This window comes from Egretta garzetta, unplaced genomic scaffold, assembly GCF_000687185.1.
Source record: "Egretta garzetta isolate BGI_Z169 unplaced genomic scaffold, ASM68718v1 scaffold70, whole genome shotgun sequence".
NCBI lineage: Eukaryota > Metazoa > Chordata > Aves > Pelecaniformes > Ardeidae > Egretta > Egretta garzetta.
In genome coordinates this window covers 3,047,625-3,065,605 of record NW_009258539.1, presented here as the reverse complement: position 1 = coordinate 3,065,605, position 17,981 = coordinate 3,047,625, and the positions used below count along the sequence as shown (strand labels likewise).

General features: G+C 34.2%; 1 protein-coding gene across 1 annotated transcript in view; it reads right to left on the bottom strand.

The window, feature by feature from the left end:
- CFAP47 (cilia and flagella associated protein 47) overlaps nt 1–17,981 on the bottom strand; it is a 401,308-nt gene that overhangs the window by 20,354 nt on the left and 362,973 nt on the right. The window contains exons 59-61 of the mRNA XM_035901932.1: nt 16,306–16,465; nt 15,570–15,667; nt 12,610–12,765 (exon numbers count right to left, since the gene is read on the bottom strand). Of these exons, the coding sequence (XP_035757825.1) occupies nt 12,610–12,765; nt 15,570–15,667; nt 16,306–16,465 (414 nt within the window). The remainder of the gene's footprint in view (nt 1–12,609; nt 12,766–15,569; nt 15,668–16,305; nt 16,466–17,981) is intronic.

Here is a 17,981-nt window from a genome sequence, read left to right as displayed (position 1 = left end):
GGGATTGTCCTATGTTGTTCCATTCTTTGTTGTTTCGCTACTTGAAAAATACGTTTATGACATGCATTCAGACTCCAACACAGCCCAAGGCTTGTAGTAGTCACCCTAGACAAATGCCAAAACATGAAGATTCAGCCATAGAAATTAATTTATTATGGGAGAGAAAAGATGACATCATTTGGAGCATTCCACAGTGAGAAAATTACAACTGTGGAGCAGATGTTTCTTTCAGAAGTTATATCACACAATGCTACTCAGGAAAGGCTTATTTTATAGTTCAGATGCTAGGAAGAAAATGTTGTGAATTGCATGCTGCTTTTAGTATCCAAAGACATTTGGGTTTGGTTTGATATAGTGTATGTATATAGTACATGTATATGTATATATGTGTATTTGTAGATAGTACCTTTTAGTCAGAAGCAATTAAATATGTGTATTATTTTTTTCCTCCAGAATGTTTTGTAATTTGTTCTATGCATAATTAGTTAAAATACTTTAATATTTACAACATCTAAGGAAAAACGATGCATTTATAAGTGCCAATATTTGAAAGGTTTGTTATGCTGGTCCCTCAGCTGTTTTTTATCTACACTGGCAATCTAGTTTAGGAGTGTTCAAAAAAGAAAAATGTAATTAGATTTTCATCAGAGCTGCCCTGAAGACTACTATATTATCATACTATGGGAAGCCTCTGTGAAAATGGTAATATTTGATTCTAGACAATTCCATAATACACATGCTGCCTAAACAGACTGGCAGAAGGGCAGAAGCTAGGAAAAAAAAAAAAAAAATATTGTGAATCTTTACTAGAAATCTGTCCAAATTGTCAAATGTTCAGAGTTCTCTTGACTCTTAGAATTTTCAGTTTCAATTAAAATGGTGAAATAAATAAAACATTGGAGAAAGAATTAACAATTTCTTTAAAGTAATGCCAAATACAATATAGCATATGATTCAAATATGCCTTGACCCTTTAGTCCAGCTCTTTGTATGTTTTCATTCCCTGGTTCTCTTTTTAAAAATCACCATTTCAATACAGGTAAAATTCTTATTTTATCTAATTCAAACTGTAAAATACACATGCAGATATAAAGTACACCTCAATAAATCCACCACTGTTCTGTAAATAGAGAGCAACAGGGAGAGATTTAATGACATCTAACTCAACATAGACATATTTATCAATCCAAACACTGGGAAGATATAAGCATGCTACTTATATACAGCTTGTTACAGCTAGGGAATAGAAAATCCAATTACAAAAAACACTACTTCCTCATGTTTCCTGAAGAATATTATGTATTATTTAAATAAGAAAAGGAGTAAGACTATGGTTTTGAGGTAATTATACTAAGACCTTTTTTTTTTAAGCATTAAACTTTTCTTGTTTTGAAAGGCAATTAATCTTTAAGTGTTTTCTTTTGTGTAAATAAAGACTTCCAAAAGGTAGTATGCATTTAGGCAACATTTCTGTATGCAGAATTACTGAAGCAGCTATATTTAAAAACCAGTAAAGTTTTTGAGCTATATAGTTCTATGAGTTGGCTGTCATTTATTTTCAAGTGCTAGTAAGGATACTTCTTTAAAAGCACTAGAATTAAAGTGTTGGGGATTTGATTGGGTTTTGTTGGTTTGTCTCTAAGAAGATGAAAGGAAATAGACCACTCTCAGCTTATAAATCAGGCAAATGTGAATTTGTGACTGTTAGGATTTACAAAAAATAATTAATAGATGTCATACATCTAAAAATTAAAACACAAGTCTAACATATTCACAAAATAAGAACCTCAGGAATTTAAATTACTTTTTAGTGGAAAAGAACATGTATTCAAGCTTCAAAAGAGTTAATTATGAAGACATTGATGGTCCTAATGTCTATAGAAAGGCCCACTGGACATATCTGACCTGGAACAGAGTTCCACACTGTCATTAGAGAGCCTTTTGTACCTCCCTCCTGTTTCTGAAAAGCAAGTAAGTGTTTGACTTCACTGAAGACCAGCTCATTATACAATGTGTTTTCTGATGATAAAAATCCAATAGACTGTGAGGCTGCAGTTGCTTGTGGATACCTAAAGGAGATCTAGCTACCTGAGCTCTCTTCAAATAGCACTTAACCTGCAGTGGACTTGGTGACATAAAAGTGGCAAGGGGGAGGAACTTTCTGAAAGACCTCCCTTACTTTCACACTGCCTCCCATTTCCAATGAGACAGGTGGAAATTAAACCTATGATGGAAAGATGTTCAGACTGCAAAAATGCTTGTCCTCATTACAGAGGCTTTTCCTTGGGTAGATGCAATAAACCAGAATTCACTCTATAGGCCTTCCTCACCTCCCATTCAGCAGGGTGCAATCTTACACTTATTTAGTAAAGGAGATCAGCACAATCACAGAATACACAGAATGAAAGCCTAACCATTCATAAACTTGCAGCTTCATGTTTTTCAAGTTAGATAAATTATTTTATTTGGTTCTGGATGTAACCATACTGTAGTCTCTCACTGATTTTTTTCTGTTGGTTCTGTTAGTTCTCCAAGGCTAAGTATCCACTGTGGCCCTGACACCTAACCAAGATTTTTTCCCCTCTTGATCTAATAGTCTCCAAACTATTAAAATAGAAACTGCAGGACCAAACCTTAACTAACTTCTACCAGACAGCTGGCTTCTAACATTGACCTTCCAAACCTTGTGAAATATCTTTCTTCATAACCGCATTCAGCTCTCATCTGACATTTGTCCTTTTCCTGCTTTTCCACTGTTTTACAGGAGTCTACACACATACTGCTGGAACTCAGTAGGCAATGGGGAATGGACATTAAGTATGCAGTTATGCCTTACCAGCAAAAGCAGCAGCAGACAGAACACATTACTGTACAGTAGATTAAATTGTTTTAATACAGTTTTCAAGTAAATAGTCAAGTGAATAGCAAAAGTGAATTATGAGAATAATAATGGAAAAAAATAAAAGGAAGCCTGGTGGTCAAGAACATCCTAACATTTAAGTAGACAGGATCATCCAGGCAGTAAGAAATGAATCTCATCTGAGAAGTAATTATCTATTTCTCACTGTAAAATGTCACAACTCCAGGATAATAGCAGCAGAATAAACGCATTGCACAAGAACACAAAAAGACCTGGTTGTAGTTGAATATGCCTTTCAATAAATTTCTTCATACAGGTACAAAAGTGCTCTATGTAGAGCATTATCGATATCAGCAAAGATAACATCGTATACTTCTTTAAATGCCAGACACCAAATTACCTTAAATACAAGGAAATAAATAGATAATAAAGTGTTCTCCTTCTGTTGATAATATACTCATTGATCTGCAGTGCAATTCAAGGAAATCCTCAGTGTACTTCTGTGTATAAATCTTTATATCTCTTCCCTGCAAATTTATTTCTTTCCATACCCAATTAAAGCTTTTCATCCATATCTTCAAGGCTCTGCAAAATTTGACTCTTAGCCTCATCTTTTTTTACCCTGCATCCCACTGCCTATTCCCCTAGCAACCAACTCCAACATTTCTTTTCTAAATTTTCTCTTACATTTGATTTTTCTGTTTGTTAATTTTTTCTCTTTCAAAACACTTCTTTAAAAAATATTTCTACTGCTAAAGCAGATTTATACTGTAAAGAAAGCAGTAGAAAACACTTTCTGCCTTTTTTTTTTTTTTGAGAATGTCTTTCTTGAAAACACCGCATTATTTAGTGAATAAAACAGAAGTTTGTGAATCCAGGTATAGGAAATGCACTATGTGCATCTAGCACCTGCTGTTCCGCATACATTTCTGCATTCTTCCTTGGAGCTAGTTTCCATATATTCTCTCTCTCTCTGAATCCTTTTTGGACTAATTCCCTTTTTATTATGTCTATCCATACTCCCCTCTTAACAATCTTTGTTTTGATATTACTTGTTGTAGTAAATTGAAGGAAAAACCTCAGGAAAAGCTAAAGGATTCTCATCAGCCCAAAGGATCTTTTACATTACCCTGCTTTGATCTGTCATTCTACTTAGATTTGTACACTATATCTATAAATCTATAAACTAATACTTTAAAGGAATTGATTAAAATGTAATTTTTCAAAAACATTGTATTTCTTTCTCAACATTCTCCTTTTTTATTTAACATTGTCTTCATTTATCTAGCAATTATAGAAAATAAAGATCACATCTGTACCTGGGCGTAGGCAACGTCAAACCAGCTTCTTTACGAACATGTTATGCTATAGTCTTAATTCACACAGACATTATTTTTTCCAGAGTATCCTGAGTCATTTGCCCCACTTTGAATGTTGCACCCTGAAATCAGTAACTCAAAATGTCTTTTAACCTAACCATTCCATTTGTATTGGCCCACACAAACACTAAATTGAAAACAATATTATCATTTCACAGGTTTTTGCACTGCACTCACCATGATGATGTCTATGCACTTCAATGTTTAAAGTAGTTACATCAATGACTAAAAGCAATTATGCTTGTCATTTGGAAGATCAACTTCCAATGCAAGCAAATCTCTTCAAATTCCTTTGGAGGGGCAGCAAGACTGTTTTTTCCAGTCCTTTTAATGTCAGCATTATGGCTATTTTTTCCTCTCTCCCAGCTGCCCTCTCACCCTCAGAAGTATCCTAGTTTTTAGCTTTCATTTTTATGTTTGCTGGTTTACTGGAAATACATAACTCACAGGGCACAGTTTTTGTTTTGGGGTTTTTTGACAATGCACCAATGTCTGTAATTACCAATTTCCCATAGGTGGTTAAGAGGATACCAGTGGTTTTGCTCTAATTCCTTTATCACACTCTTCTGTTCAAAGAATTTTCTAGCTTTTTGCATTATGTTATATACACTTAGTCATTTTCTCTTTTCAAAATCCGTTTAAACCACTTGCTTTAGAAATCTTTCTTACTCCTTCTTCCAACACTGTCAACATGTATATATGTCAAGTCTACTTCTGTGAGACAGAAAACACCCTTTTCCATATTTTAGAACATAACATTTCCATTTGTGGAACTTTATCACTTGCCAGTTAAAATATCATTTTACTGCTGTATGAATGTGACCCTCTAAATGAGAGGAACAAATAGATTTAGCCTATCGCTAGCTATTTCAGTTCCCTCACAGTTTCTTATTGGGGTTACAAGCAAAATACAAATATAGTTTGTCCTATTGAATAAGAGTAATTATGCATTTAGAAATTCAAGCTCCTTCATAGATAGTTACAAAAGTCTTCATGTTCAGGAACATAATCTTAAAATATTGTGGATCTAAGCATCACTTTGTAAACAATTTTGAGTGAGAAGGAGCACCTTCCTGATTGCTGCTAAAAATCTGAATTTATTAAACTGCACTGAGATGGAGCTCGTACTTAGCATGGCCAGTTTAAGTTTTTCAACGAATCATAAAACACTGCTGTTTAAAATATTCCTCTATCCAGTACCATTTATTTGCCCTTTGAAATTCTGTAGAGCTGACACAAACCAATCCTAGACTCCTTAATCTAAAAACTCTAAAACTCATGATGCTTGAAATAACATAACACATATGTTTCAAAGAGCTTCCTATTGATTTTAAAGGCACTTTTACATCTATTGAGTCTGCTAGCTACAGAATGCAGCACTTCTAGAAGCTGAAAAGGCCTTACAATCTGATCTGTTGAGCAAGTTTGTTTTAGAACGTTAATAATAACATGTTTTAAAATGCTTTAACTTAATTAGCAGGTATTTCAGACAGACACATTACTTCGTAACAATGGAATACCTTCTCTTTACATAAACATTCCAGGTGGATCAGAATCTGGTTCCCTGTTGAACACAATGAGAACTTTATCTTTTTCGTGGGGGACGTCAGTAAGAGAGATGTGGCATGGGAATGGGTGCATTGTAAGGTTTAGGGTGTTGTTTTTTGAGGACATGTGAGAAGAATACATGCCAGCTGTTGCGATTCGCAATATATCTGTTGATTCATGGTCATCATATGAAACAGGGACCTAGGGACCAGGAATTGTTTCCATTCTGTTTTTTTCGTTTGGTTGGTTGGTTTTGGTTTTTAATAGCTGCATTTGTTAGAAGCTTGGATGACAAAGATGTCAGCCTAGGTTATGCTATTTCCCAGTATCTTAATCTAAATCACTAGATAAATAAGCATGTCTGACTATAAATAACTTCAGCCTGAAGATTTTCCCATACAAAACCAGATTTCTGTATTTTGAAAACATGGCCCGACGTACTCAAAGCTCCTACTCAGTGGCAAAAACGGATAATATAATACAGGTAAAAGGGGTAATATAAAATTGCAATGTCAGATGGAGTGGTTCGCTGTATTTCTATCTAACATGCAAGGGGATGTGGAAAAAAGAAAAATTTCCCAGCAAGTGTTCCTCATGTGTTCATACAAAAGTATTCTTCTTATAAATGAGATAGAAAGAACCTATGTCCCATCTCATCAAAATAAGTTAAATTGTTTATAAATTTCCTGATATTATTTCAATTATAATATCTGCGCTATGATATAACCTTCAATTTGGTGATCACTTAATTTTTTATTGAAAATTAACAAAAAATGTAAATTTATGCACATGGAACTCTACCGATGCAGATAAATTGTTTGTGGTACTGTCACTAGCATCTGTAAGCATGTCTTAGATAGTTTTACACTATATTATGGTCTATTACAAAAGGATGCATTTTTTTATCTTTTGACTTTTTTAATATACAAAACAGACTCAGCCACAGAGACTAGAACACAGGACCTAATCACTAGGGTCACATTCATTTGCTTTCTTTTTATTTATCCAACAAATTGCATTGTTGCACATAAGGTGAAACATCTATAACACAGGGGAGTGTAAATTCCTCTACTATAAGACAGCTATAATATCATGGGAGGTATCTGCTTCTGTTATTTTTGGACACAAATCAAGTTTCAGAATTAATAAAAAGTTTGTGTAGTAAATTTCTGAGATTTCTGTCTATCTTCAGCTGGCTTGAAGAAAGGGTAATGGTTCGAAGTTATAATTTCATTCGTTTTGTGTTGATTCTATGTAACTTCTAGTTACTTGTCTTATAATTTTAATTTCTAGCAATATCTTCAAAGCTTCAGATCAACTTATTCTTAAACTCTCAAAAATATATTCCTGATATACTTATTTACAAAACCATAATTGTATACATTCTCCATAACAAGTGGGGAAGCTTTCTTTTTTCCTTTTTGCTTCATGTTCATGTTGAAAACTTGCAATGTGGGAGAGACGAAGGAGATCTAGATCTGATAATTTTCTCTAACAACAATGCTTGGACAGTGCAGCTTCAGGGAGAAGAAAACAAGGACAAATAATTTTAGCACAAAAATAGGATGTAACAACCTGAAATAGAAAAGCATTTGGGATAGACTTGGATGTGTGCATGTGTTTATTACTCCAGTGACTGTCAGATATGTTGTCTGAGGCAAATTTAAGTATATAAACCCTCTGCTTGCTTTTTTAAAATGAAAAGCATGCAAACAGAGCTGAGACAGATAGGGAGAGCTCTGGTCCAGTGTTCTTCTGGAAAACCTACAAGGTTCACATCTTAAGGGCTTTGGTTAGCTATGCTTTGTGGATGACCCATAATTAATGAGAAAATACTGCAAAAAAAACCTAATGCAAATTACTGCAGATGGTTCGTCTTGAGGTGCTATGAAGTTGCAGAAGCACAGCTAAAATTCTGGAGAGCTGTGCTGGCTGACTATGGTTTTGACTTACAGAAGCTTTCCCGAAATATCTTTACAAAACAAGGTTTAGTGGTGCTGTTTCTATGAAAGTAATACTTCCTTATCACCTAACCAAAGAAATTACAGGAAATTCTGTGAACAATAAATGGGAGAAATGGAACTTTAACAATCACAATCATATAACAATTAAAGTAATTAATAGACTCTTGCAGCAAATTATTTTGCCTAGGTTTCCCTTAGCCACTACCTCAAAAGACATTTTTAACAGCTATCTATTTGTGTGTTCTTGTTTCAGAGATGCGTTATGTTGGGCTAGCCAATCAGTTCTTCTGGACTTCTCATTTTTCCTGGATGCACGTCATACCAAAAAGTAACACCAGGAAGAACTGAATAACTTTTGGTTTTGTAACAGTTTTGGTGGGGTTTTTGCACCTTTGAAGCTAAATAAATAACTTCAGATTAGTTTATAATTGATCTGGTTCCCTGTAAGTGTTGAATATTTTAACTGAGTATGATTTTGCATACGTGTCAGAAAGTAATTTTAATTTACATAATGATGACTCATTCTTAAGGCCTGCGGATTTCAACATTTTATAAAATGGCAAAGAAACAGAAATGAGTGACTGTCCTGCAAACAAAAATACAAGCAGTTGCAAATTATGTTTGCTCATAATTCTCAAGCTCTTTTTTCAGTATTTGCCATTATTGTTCTAGTTATCTTAAGAAATGGGAGTAGGAGGGGTTACTTATGCTGAATTTTTTCTTTTTTTTGATGGACCAAGCGGTAACTTTGTATAGCAACATCAGGTAAATAAAGACCTATTTGAAGTTCTTCATTAAAATGCCTGTGCATATTGTAGTTCAATAAAGAAAATAAGCAATGCATCAAATCTCTCCCATGGTTCACTCATAAATAAAGAAACAAACAGCCAGATGTTAACAAAAATTATGTAGCTGACAAAATAATCCATCTAGGTTTTCATTTCTACTCTCATGCCCTATTCTTTGACTTCTACTAGTTCCCCATTTTCCAGGAAGAGTTAGCATTGTTAACACGAAGGTAATAATCCATAACAGAGTGACCCAATTGGGGGTTCACCCCCTTGTCAACACTTTCATGTTGCCATTGCTCACAGCTTCCACCAACCGCTATTCCAAAACACTTTGTTGTTCTTCTGCTTCTTGCAGAGTAAAAAAATCACTTAACAGTCTCATTTATATAGCTAGAATTCTCTCAACCTCGAATACCATTTCAAAAATAATGTCACAATTATTCTGACAATAGAAAGATGACTTAAGTAAGATATAGGGCCATCTTCATCATTATTATACTCTTCATAATGCTTTCAATATCAATCTGCTACACTTTATCAGCAATTAAATTCTCTGGATGAGAGATAAATCTATAAGAATATTTTTCCCCACCTATACTCGCATTTTTCTGTCATATGCTGATAAGATTTCTTTGGTCATACCCAATTTTATTGAACTAATTTCTTAAAGGTGATCTTCCTGATCCAGATCCACCACATCAAATTGGTATTTAGTGGAATCCATCCCACTGGCTAACATAAAATCTTGCTGGGGGGGGGAGTAGCTTTTAAGATGTGTTTGGACATGTTCTTCCCCTGAGTCAAAGAGCTGCTTTAATGAAATTAAAGCAAATAGAGGCTTTCTGTATATTCTGATGAGTGTCAGGAATTTCTGAATGTTAGATAATAGCTATAAAATTGTATAGAATATACATATATTTGCTGTTTTTTGTAAATGGTGAAACAAAGGGTAGAGATACACTTTGCATAATGTATGCCCACATGCATAGAGTATGGCAATGTACATTATGGATTACCATATCTGAAAAATGCTATTTAACCATTAGGTGAACTGTCCATCTGTTTAGTCAGAAGTCAGCATAGCTGTGAAATTCCCACATAACATAAAAACCCCCTCATACCTGTGCTACCCTACAGAACCTGGGCAGCACTATTCCCCCAAAAAAATTAACTGTCATGAAACCTTCCGAGAAATAAGGACCCTGGAGCAAGGGACTAAGATTAGCCTTTGGGCTGTGAAAAGAGCTATGAATTAATAAAGATTAGGGAAGTTAATTATAAACACTCAATCCTTATGGTTGGTTTATGTGATAATCTGAAGCAATTGAAAATGACAGATTACAAAGGACCATTACACACAGAGGGAGAACAGGGCTGATTAGTGTATTTCCTCAACCAGAAGATATTCTGGCTGTGTACCCCACGTGCTCTTAACACATTCAAGTTTGGTTGCTTAGAAATTTATGAACTTCAGTCAAATATCGATAACTGATAATTTATGAATGTTTGAAATTTTTCTTTAAAGTATAATATAAAAGCAGTTTTATTAGAATAAAATATAACAATCTTCATGCTTGTTTGGATGAATCTTGGGTCTTAAATTTCATTTACTGAAAAAAATGTCTTTAGAGCCATATGTAAGAAAACGGATAAAAATAAATGTAGGGTAAAAATATGCATTTTATACAATTGAAAATTATTTTGTAAAAGAGCCATATCATAATTGCTATGTCTAAAACATTAAGCTTTAATTATTTGATCTCTGGAACTTTGCTGACTTCTGAAAAACACACTGTCATTTTCCTTCTTAAGAAAATATAATAATTTTCTGTTTCAAATGATATCTTCTGGATTGGATGAAATTGAATTATTTTAATGTAAAAGGCGTGCTTGAAGATTTTTCACTTTCCAAGAATTTATACTTCTCCAAATAATTTAAATACTGAAGCACAGTAGTAGCTGTTTAAATCTGATCTGCCAGTAATTATGACCATTTATCTCTGGATATAAAAACTGCTTACTACACATCACACATACACTCTGATGAATCACTCTTTCAGAAGAGAAAAAATGAAAAACAGCTTGCCAGGCTGTTATCTTAGAGGTTTACACTTTTATTTACATTATTACTGGCAGACTGCAGAAAGCTGAGATAGTACCATTAAATTTGATTCCTAACAGGCATCGAATTCATCTAGCAATAAGGACATTATAATGTCACTGAAAACCATGAAAAGCACCAGAGTTATAAATGATCTCACTACCTATGGTGTAAAGCATCTCATTACCAGACTTCTTGCTTGAAAAGATGCGGTGTCCCAAATCAATGTCTTGCAGTATGTGCAGAAGCTAGTGTTAATAAATATGAAATATTATTCCTATGAATAAAACAAGAACTACACTTCATGAATATGCAAGTCTTTTAAAATGCTGCCTCAACTTGCTCAATGCATGTTCTTGTCAATTCAGATGCCACCATATTGGAGGGAAATAGCCTGGATATGTTTAAGGTAGCCTACTCATAGGTAACAAGTCAATAAAGAGCTAAGCCTGCTACTCTATAGTTAAAAAAATAAAAAAAAAGTTAATGTATTTTGATACACAGCTGTTCTCACAAGGCTGAATGAAGGTATACAATAGTATTTACACTTCTCCAAAGAGGCCAGAATGTACATTGAGAACTTCACATCTTTTTATTTTACTAGATTGATCACTATCACTTTGTAATATGGGAATATAAAATAATAATATGTCCAGACAATAAGTTATCTTTGTCACCACAATATGAGCAAATATAAAGTTTAACTAAATAATTACAAATATTAACTAATCAGTAAGCATATGCTGTGCAAGCTCTCATTAACAGCTCAACTTCAGATCCCCTCCCGTTTTAAAAGCACTCCGATTAATGATCAGTGGTTGCCGATACGAGACTATGTTGGTCAGTGTACAGGGAGGGGGCATGTCTGGATGAAAACCATCCTTCTAGGAAGGATGTAATGCATCTTGATTTACATTTTACAGCTTTTCAGTTTTTCACTGTTCTTTGTCAGGAGAGTTTCTATAAGACAGTATTCCTGAAAAGCCTCTGTTGGGCCAGATTCTAATGGCATAAATGAGATACAAAAGCCGAGTTTGTCTGCCCCTCAAACTGATTGCCTGGTAGACTGCAATCATAGAAATTTCTGTAGACTCATCTTTTACCACCATACAATGCATTACACTCTTGACAAAATTGGACTATGGGTGAAATCCCTTCCCCTCATTGACAGCTATGTTAAACACGCATTAGGATGTCTCATGTTATGTGTCATAACTTTTTAAAACTTTTTTCTTAAAAAAGTAGGATGACTTGGAACCCAAAAATAAATGTAGGTTAAGTCTCAAAGGTGCAATAATTGATGAAGTTGAAAGGTAACAATGCAAAATTTGTTTGACTGTTGTTAACACTCATCTACTAACAGAAATACCAGGCATGCAGCAGTAACAAACATTTTTTTTGTACTAATATGTTGTACCATTCTGTTTCAAAGAGAGGCATAATATGAGAAGCTGGTGTATCTCTGAAGAAATTGATTTTCACTGTGTCCTCTGCTGATTAACAGTAAGTGGAAGCTATCTTTTTACAAAGCTTTATTGCTTCTTTCAAACAAGGTCTCCTTCTTCAATCCAATTTGCTGCAGATATTGGCCTGCTGGTGGGAATACATCTTACAAATAGGGACAACCTGCAGATAAATATTTCCTTGCAATGCTTACACAGATGTATTTTTGCTAACTTTAGGCTTTGTAGACGCTATTCTCTTTTAAAGGAGAGATGGTATGCATGCAAGCCTCACATCCAGGACAGATACAAGAACAAAGGTTCAGGTTCAAAGGTGCCTATAATGGTAGACATACTGTTATGTGAATGTCCCATATTTGCAACAGGGTAGAAACATGGATGAGAGAAGGATTTGTCTAAACCTCATCTGTTCTCACAGCAGAGCTACATTTGGTGAAGCACCTACCTTATTTACCACCTTTATTTTGCTAAAAGACCATGATTTTCAAGATATTTATTCTTACCATCAGTGACCTGAACTTCTTCTTGAATGTTGGCTGGCTTATTTGTATCGACCATGGCAGAATTTTGTGTGGCAGGCATAGCATTTGCACCAGGAACTACACCAGTCAGCAGCACTTCTACTCTTCTTTCTACTCTCTGCCTGGCTCGACAGCGTACTACAGCTACAAAAAAGCAAGAATCCATTATTTTAAAAGCCTCAGTGTCTTTATTTTAACAAAACAATTAAACATAGAAGTTAAATGTACTTAGAGAGTGAGAGAATTCCAATAAGCACCAAGACAACTAAAAGCTTTTTCCCATTCCACAATTTCTATTATTCTGTTTAGGTGAAGTAGTAGAAAATATTGCTAAGCAAATGAAAATCTGTTCCTACAGATAGTTCACAACAGCATTTGCAAATATCTCCCTTATTTGTAATCATGAAATGTATCTTCATTTTAGTTCATTCACAAAGAGAAATTATGATATAGTTTGACATATGCCAATGAGAAAGGAAGACTGAAAGGGAAAAAAAAAAGAAATAATTTTAAAGTTAAATGAAAAAATATTATCTTTGATATTTTAATTTAAGAATACTGTTGTCCAAACTTCAGCTTTTTCAGAACTATGCCAGAATAAAAAGCATTCTGACAGGAGTTTGTCTTTGAAGCATGACAGAGCTTTTTTCAATTCAGTAAGTGATGTTAATTTACTGCTTCTAAAAAATGTCTTTTTTCATTACAAGTTAGTTGGGGTTTAGCTTATACATTAGATATTATAAAGCTTACTTCAATAGTTATTGTTTATGGTTCTTTCAGTAATTATTGACACAGAAAGAGGAGAAAATTAGATGCAAGAACTGAAAGAAAAATATGTTTGCCCAAAGAAAAGACTTACTTAGAATTTTCAATACGAAAAAGAAGAGCTGATTACATACTTCTCAGTTTCAAGGTCTAAATATTATTTTCATCAGAATTATACCAAATTTTTCTTTAAAACTTAACTCTGAACTTAATATCAAGATTTAATGATAATTTAGAACCATATCTTGGTAAGTAATTACGTACAGTGTTTAAAAAAAAAAAGAGCAATGAAACCCTTACTTCTATAGCATGTTTATTTACCTTCAAATTTCAGTTCTGGAGCTTGTTTCACTATCATTATTTTGGAAAATAGTTAAATGCATATCAAATTCAATTCAATTTCCTTTCTTTAAAAAAAAACCCAACCTTTTTTCTTCCTTGGTCTTTTCTTTTTTAACAGGGTGTAAATAATTTCTAAGCTCTCATCTAAACATTTCCATGAGGGAGAGTTACTGAAATAGTTAGAAACATATCGGTTTTTGAGATGCATGGCCTTATATTTAAGAATAAACTACATTGTCTGTCTTATACCAGCTCACCAACTATTTCAGATTACGTTATGCACGTGTTGTGTCCGTATCATTTTCTATTCCTCAGCTCATCTTACTACCAGAAACAATTCTACATTTTCTTTTTCCTAAATGGCTAAGTAATATTTATGGATAAAAATCAGATCCCTCTTGGATTTGACCACACAAGACCCTGAGCAACCTGAACTAATTAGACCTGGCTTTGAGCAGGGGGTTGGAATAGATGACCTCCAGTGGTCCTTTCCAATCTAAATTATTGTATGTTGCCTTGAGTCTGAAAGACTTAAACAAAGTACTCTGGATGATTCTCCATTTGTAATCACTTTTATAAGATAGCCACGTTGCAATCTATCTAACATGTACTACATGGGTTGTGACCACAGATGATTTTAATTGGTCTCATGAGATACTAAGCCAAGCAACTTACAGAAGTTTAAGTATATTAAGATGCAAATAAGAATGACACAAAAGATAAACTGCCTAATATACTAGCAAAGCAGCTTTTGTTTTTGACATAACAGCTTGTAGCCTCCAGGCAATTTTAATAAATGTCTGCATTAAAAGAAATGACAGTACTATTTCAATCATTATTAATGACAATGATTTAAAAACAAAGTAGGTTTCTTGTAGATTACCTGCTTTGGATTCATATCTTACAACAGGAATTTTTAAAAAGTCCATTTATAATTGAAAACCATAGACTTTCAGAATCAAGTCAGGAAAGGAATCTGTTTCATAAATACACTTACAAACAGATATTTTAGTTTTCCAGGTAATTTTTTGATGAAAGATCTAGTGCTTCCTTAGAACTAGCCCAACATAACATGTTCATGGCCAAAAAGAGAGATGTGTTCAAAAGTAATGCAATGCGTTACAAACATTTAGTGAACAAAAACTAGTGGATAACACACAGTGATAAATATTCTACAGTTTGGTTCTGCTGTTTTAAAGAAGCATTTAAGAATTTAAAATTACTTAAGATTTGACATTACTTAAGTTTCAAGTAATGTCACTTAAGCAATTTATGAATGCTAATAGTTTTAATTCATAAACTAATGAAAACAATAGCCCAATAAAAGGGACATTTATCTCAAAGTCTGCCAGTGAATTACATAACAGCTTTAAATAACACAACAAACATTCACATCAATATACATAGTTTTAATGCTAATGAGACTCGTTAAAACCATCATTTTGTGCAACAGTTGATTACATGATAATACTCTGCTTCATTCCTTAAGGTATTAAAGTGGAAATTAAGGAGATGAAAGCTCTAATTAATATCGCATCATTGATATTTGTCTGCAAGTAAAGGGTCCTTAAGCAAATTAAATTAATGACAATAAAATACCTATTTCCATAGTTTTCCAGAACTTATTCCTGTACCTTAGTCTACTTAGTGTAGAAGGGTATTACATTCATTCATCAAAAGACAAGGTGAAAAGCCAAGTTGGGTGTAAAATTGTCCCTCATCTACACCTTGAGCAAAGAACTACTGCAAATTCTTGTGATCAAGCAGGTAAAACCACAAATGACTATTTAATTGTCTTAAATTTACTGTTTGAGGTTTTTTTAATTATTACCTACCTGGAACTAATTTCTGCTGCGGTGCTTCAGGTATTCCATGAACCGGATAGACCCAGACTATTCCCTGAATTCCCCCATTCTCTGCGACAGTAACACTGCTTGGAAAATAAGTGAAGAGTATAATTGTGATAGACGGCTGAGAAATTTGTTTTCCAAAGTAATCTAGACTTAAGAGTTGTTGGAGAGTTGAGACTCCATTTTATTGTATGCTGTAATGCTAAACATAACTAAGAAAAATATGAAATAAAATCCAACCAAATCAGAAGAGCAATAATTTACATCCACTTAATTTAGTGTCTTCAAATACTACTCAGGATATGAGAATATTTAGTCTAATCTGCTCTCTTTTAGGTCATGTCTGCACTGAAATAAAGTTTATGCAGTTTATGCATTACATAAACATATCCACAAGAGAGTCATTACTAGCCCAAATATACTGAAAAATTAGAGGCATCTAAGAGCTTTCATTTGCTCAATATCCGTAACTGCACTGGCAGCTAGTACTTTACATTTTCTTTATTTACCGTTAGAAAAAAGTAGGTATTGAAACAGATAAAAGTCCTACCCTAAATCTGCATACTTTACAGGGTACATTAGAAGCTTATTTTGGATACCTGTTGCTCTCAAAATCAGACAGCTGATTGCCCTTGGGAGCTACACACAAATATCTGAAGGGGAAATGATGATAGGATTGAGTATCCTTGACTATTTTTTTTTTCCTATTAGAATAAATTACCTCTTTAAGTCTTTATTTAATTCAGCAGAATCCTCATAAGGCCAGTTTTCACCATTTTCCCTCATTACATGAATTACCACCACAGCCTCATACATTTTCATTGTCTCTGGCATGAATAACACGGGGACGTCCAGTTTTTCTTTCGGACCTAATCGGGTTCCTGCAAGATAGAACAGATCGTTCTGGTATTTTGAAAGACTTGAAAATTATTTATATTGTTTTATTCATATATGTCTTTTTTTTTCTTTTTGATACACTATTTAACATTTTATCATAGCATACCATTCTCTCTGTGATAACAAATTTCATTTTACCCTGCTCTTCCTGCAGCCACATCTCATCTTATAGCAGCATTTGTGGCCTGGCTTCCTGTAATAAGGCACTTTCTGATTCAATGTCCTGAATGGTGGAGTTCACATAGTGTTACTTTAGACCTCTACTTACTTTGAAATGAGACCCAGGGAGACCCTGAAGGCTCAAAACAAGCACATTTAAGTGAACATCCCACATTTAATATTCAAAGATCAAGTGTACTATATGTAAGGCAATCCCATGACTTTCTAGAGTCTAAGTCATGTTTTTTGAGCACCTGTGGGTTGCAACAGAAGAGAGTAAAACTGCATTAAAAAGACCGATCCAAAAGTAATTGTTCATGTTCAAGACATAATTGAAATATGTTTGAAAGAATTTACATTATTATTATTATACAAGCCATGTCTTTTCACGATTTTTCATCTGATTGATTTTGCTGTTTCAAAAAAAAATAAACCTATGTTGTCTATAATGAAGGTGGCCTGATACATTTTATTTTTAAGGGCATTTTTCCAATTACTTGCCAGTCTGCCAAGTTTCAGAACATCTACCTCAGGTTGTGTTCCAGCTATTTCAGAAATAAAGTTATGAAAAATCACACAAAGTAAAACAAGTAAATCATGCAGTCTTTACACTGCCAAGCTCCTTGCTTTGAAAAGAATTCTTGAAATTTGGCGTAACTGACATCTTGGGGTTAGGGTTTCAGCTTAAATTCCATATGTAGAAAAACCTCTTAGTTATGAGTAACCACCTCTATATTAAGCTTTGAATCCGTTTTTGTGATAATTTTTCATGCCTGCTACAATGCATACATGCTAATATAGGCCTATGAGTATCATTCCCTGAGAATGACTGAATCTGCTCAAGTTAGTATGCATGGGACAAGCAGCACTCGCCCCATGATTGCTTCTGCTGATAAGCACAGGCTGCTGTGTGCTCAAAAAATGTCAGCAGGGAAACTTTATCTTGTGCTCCAAACGTTCACCTTCCTACAGCCTAAGTGGTTTGAAGGTGAAGACCTCAATGCTGAGAGCTGTAGCAGCGTGGGTGATAAGAAAATTGTAATGCAGTCTTGGGAAGGACAAAACATAAAAAAGAGGTGGATGCATGGAAGTTTGGAAATGAAAGTAGATGTGTAGGGAGACGGAGTAAAATGATGACAGACAGGAATGGCCAGAAGTAAAAAGGTCAAGTCAGTCATAGCAGGGTGGGGCAGAAGGGTTTGAAAGTCAGCTCTCCAAAACACAGAACAAAAATCAAGACTCCTCATCTGCACCAGTCCTCTGCTAGCACTTAATTCTTAGTCTACTGGACCTTACAACTTCTATTGCTACTTCACAATCTGTTGTTGCTATCATTTTTTC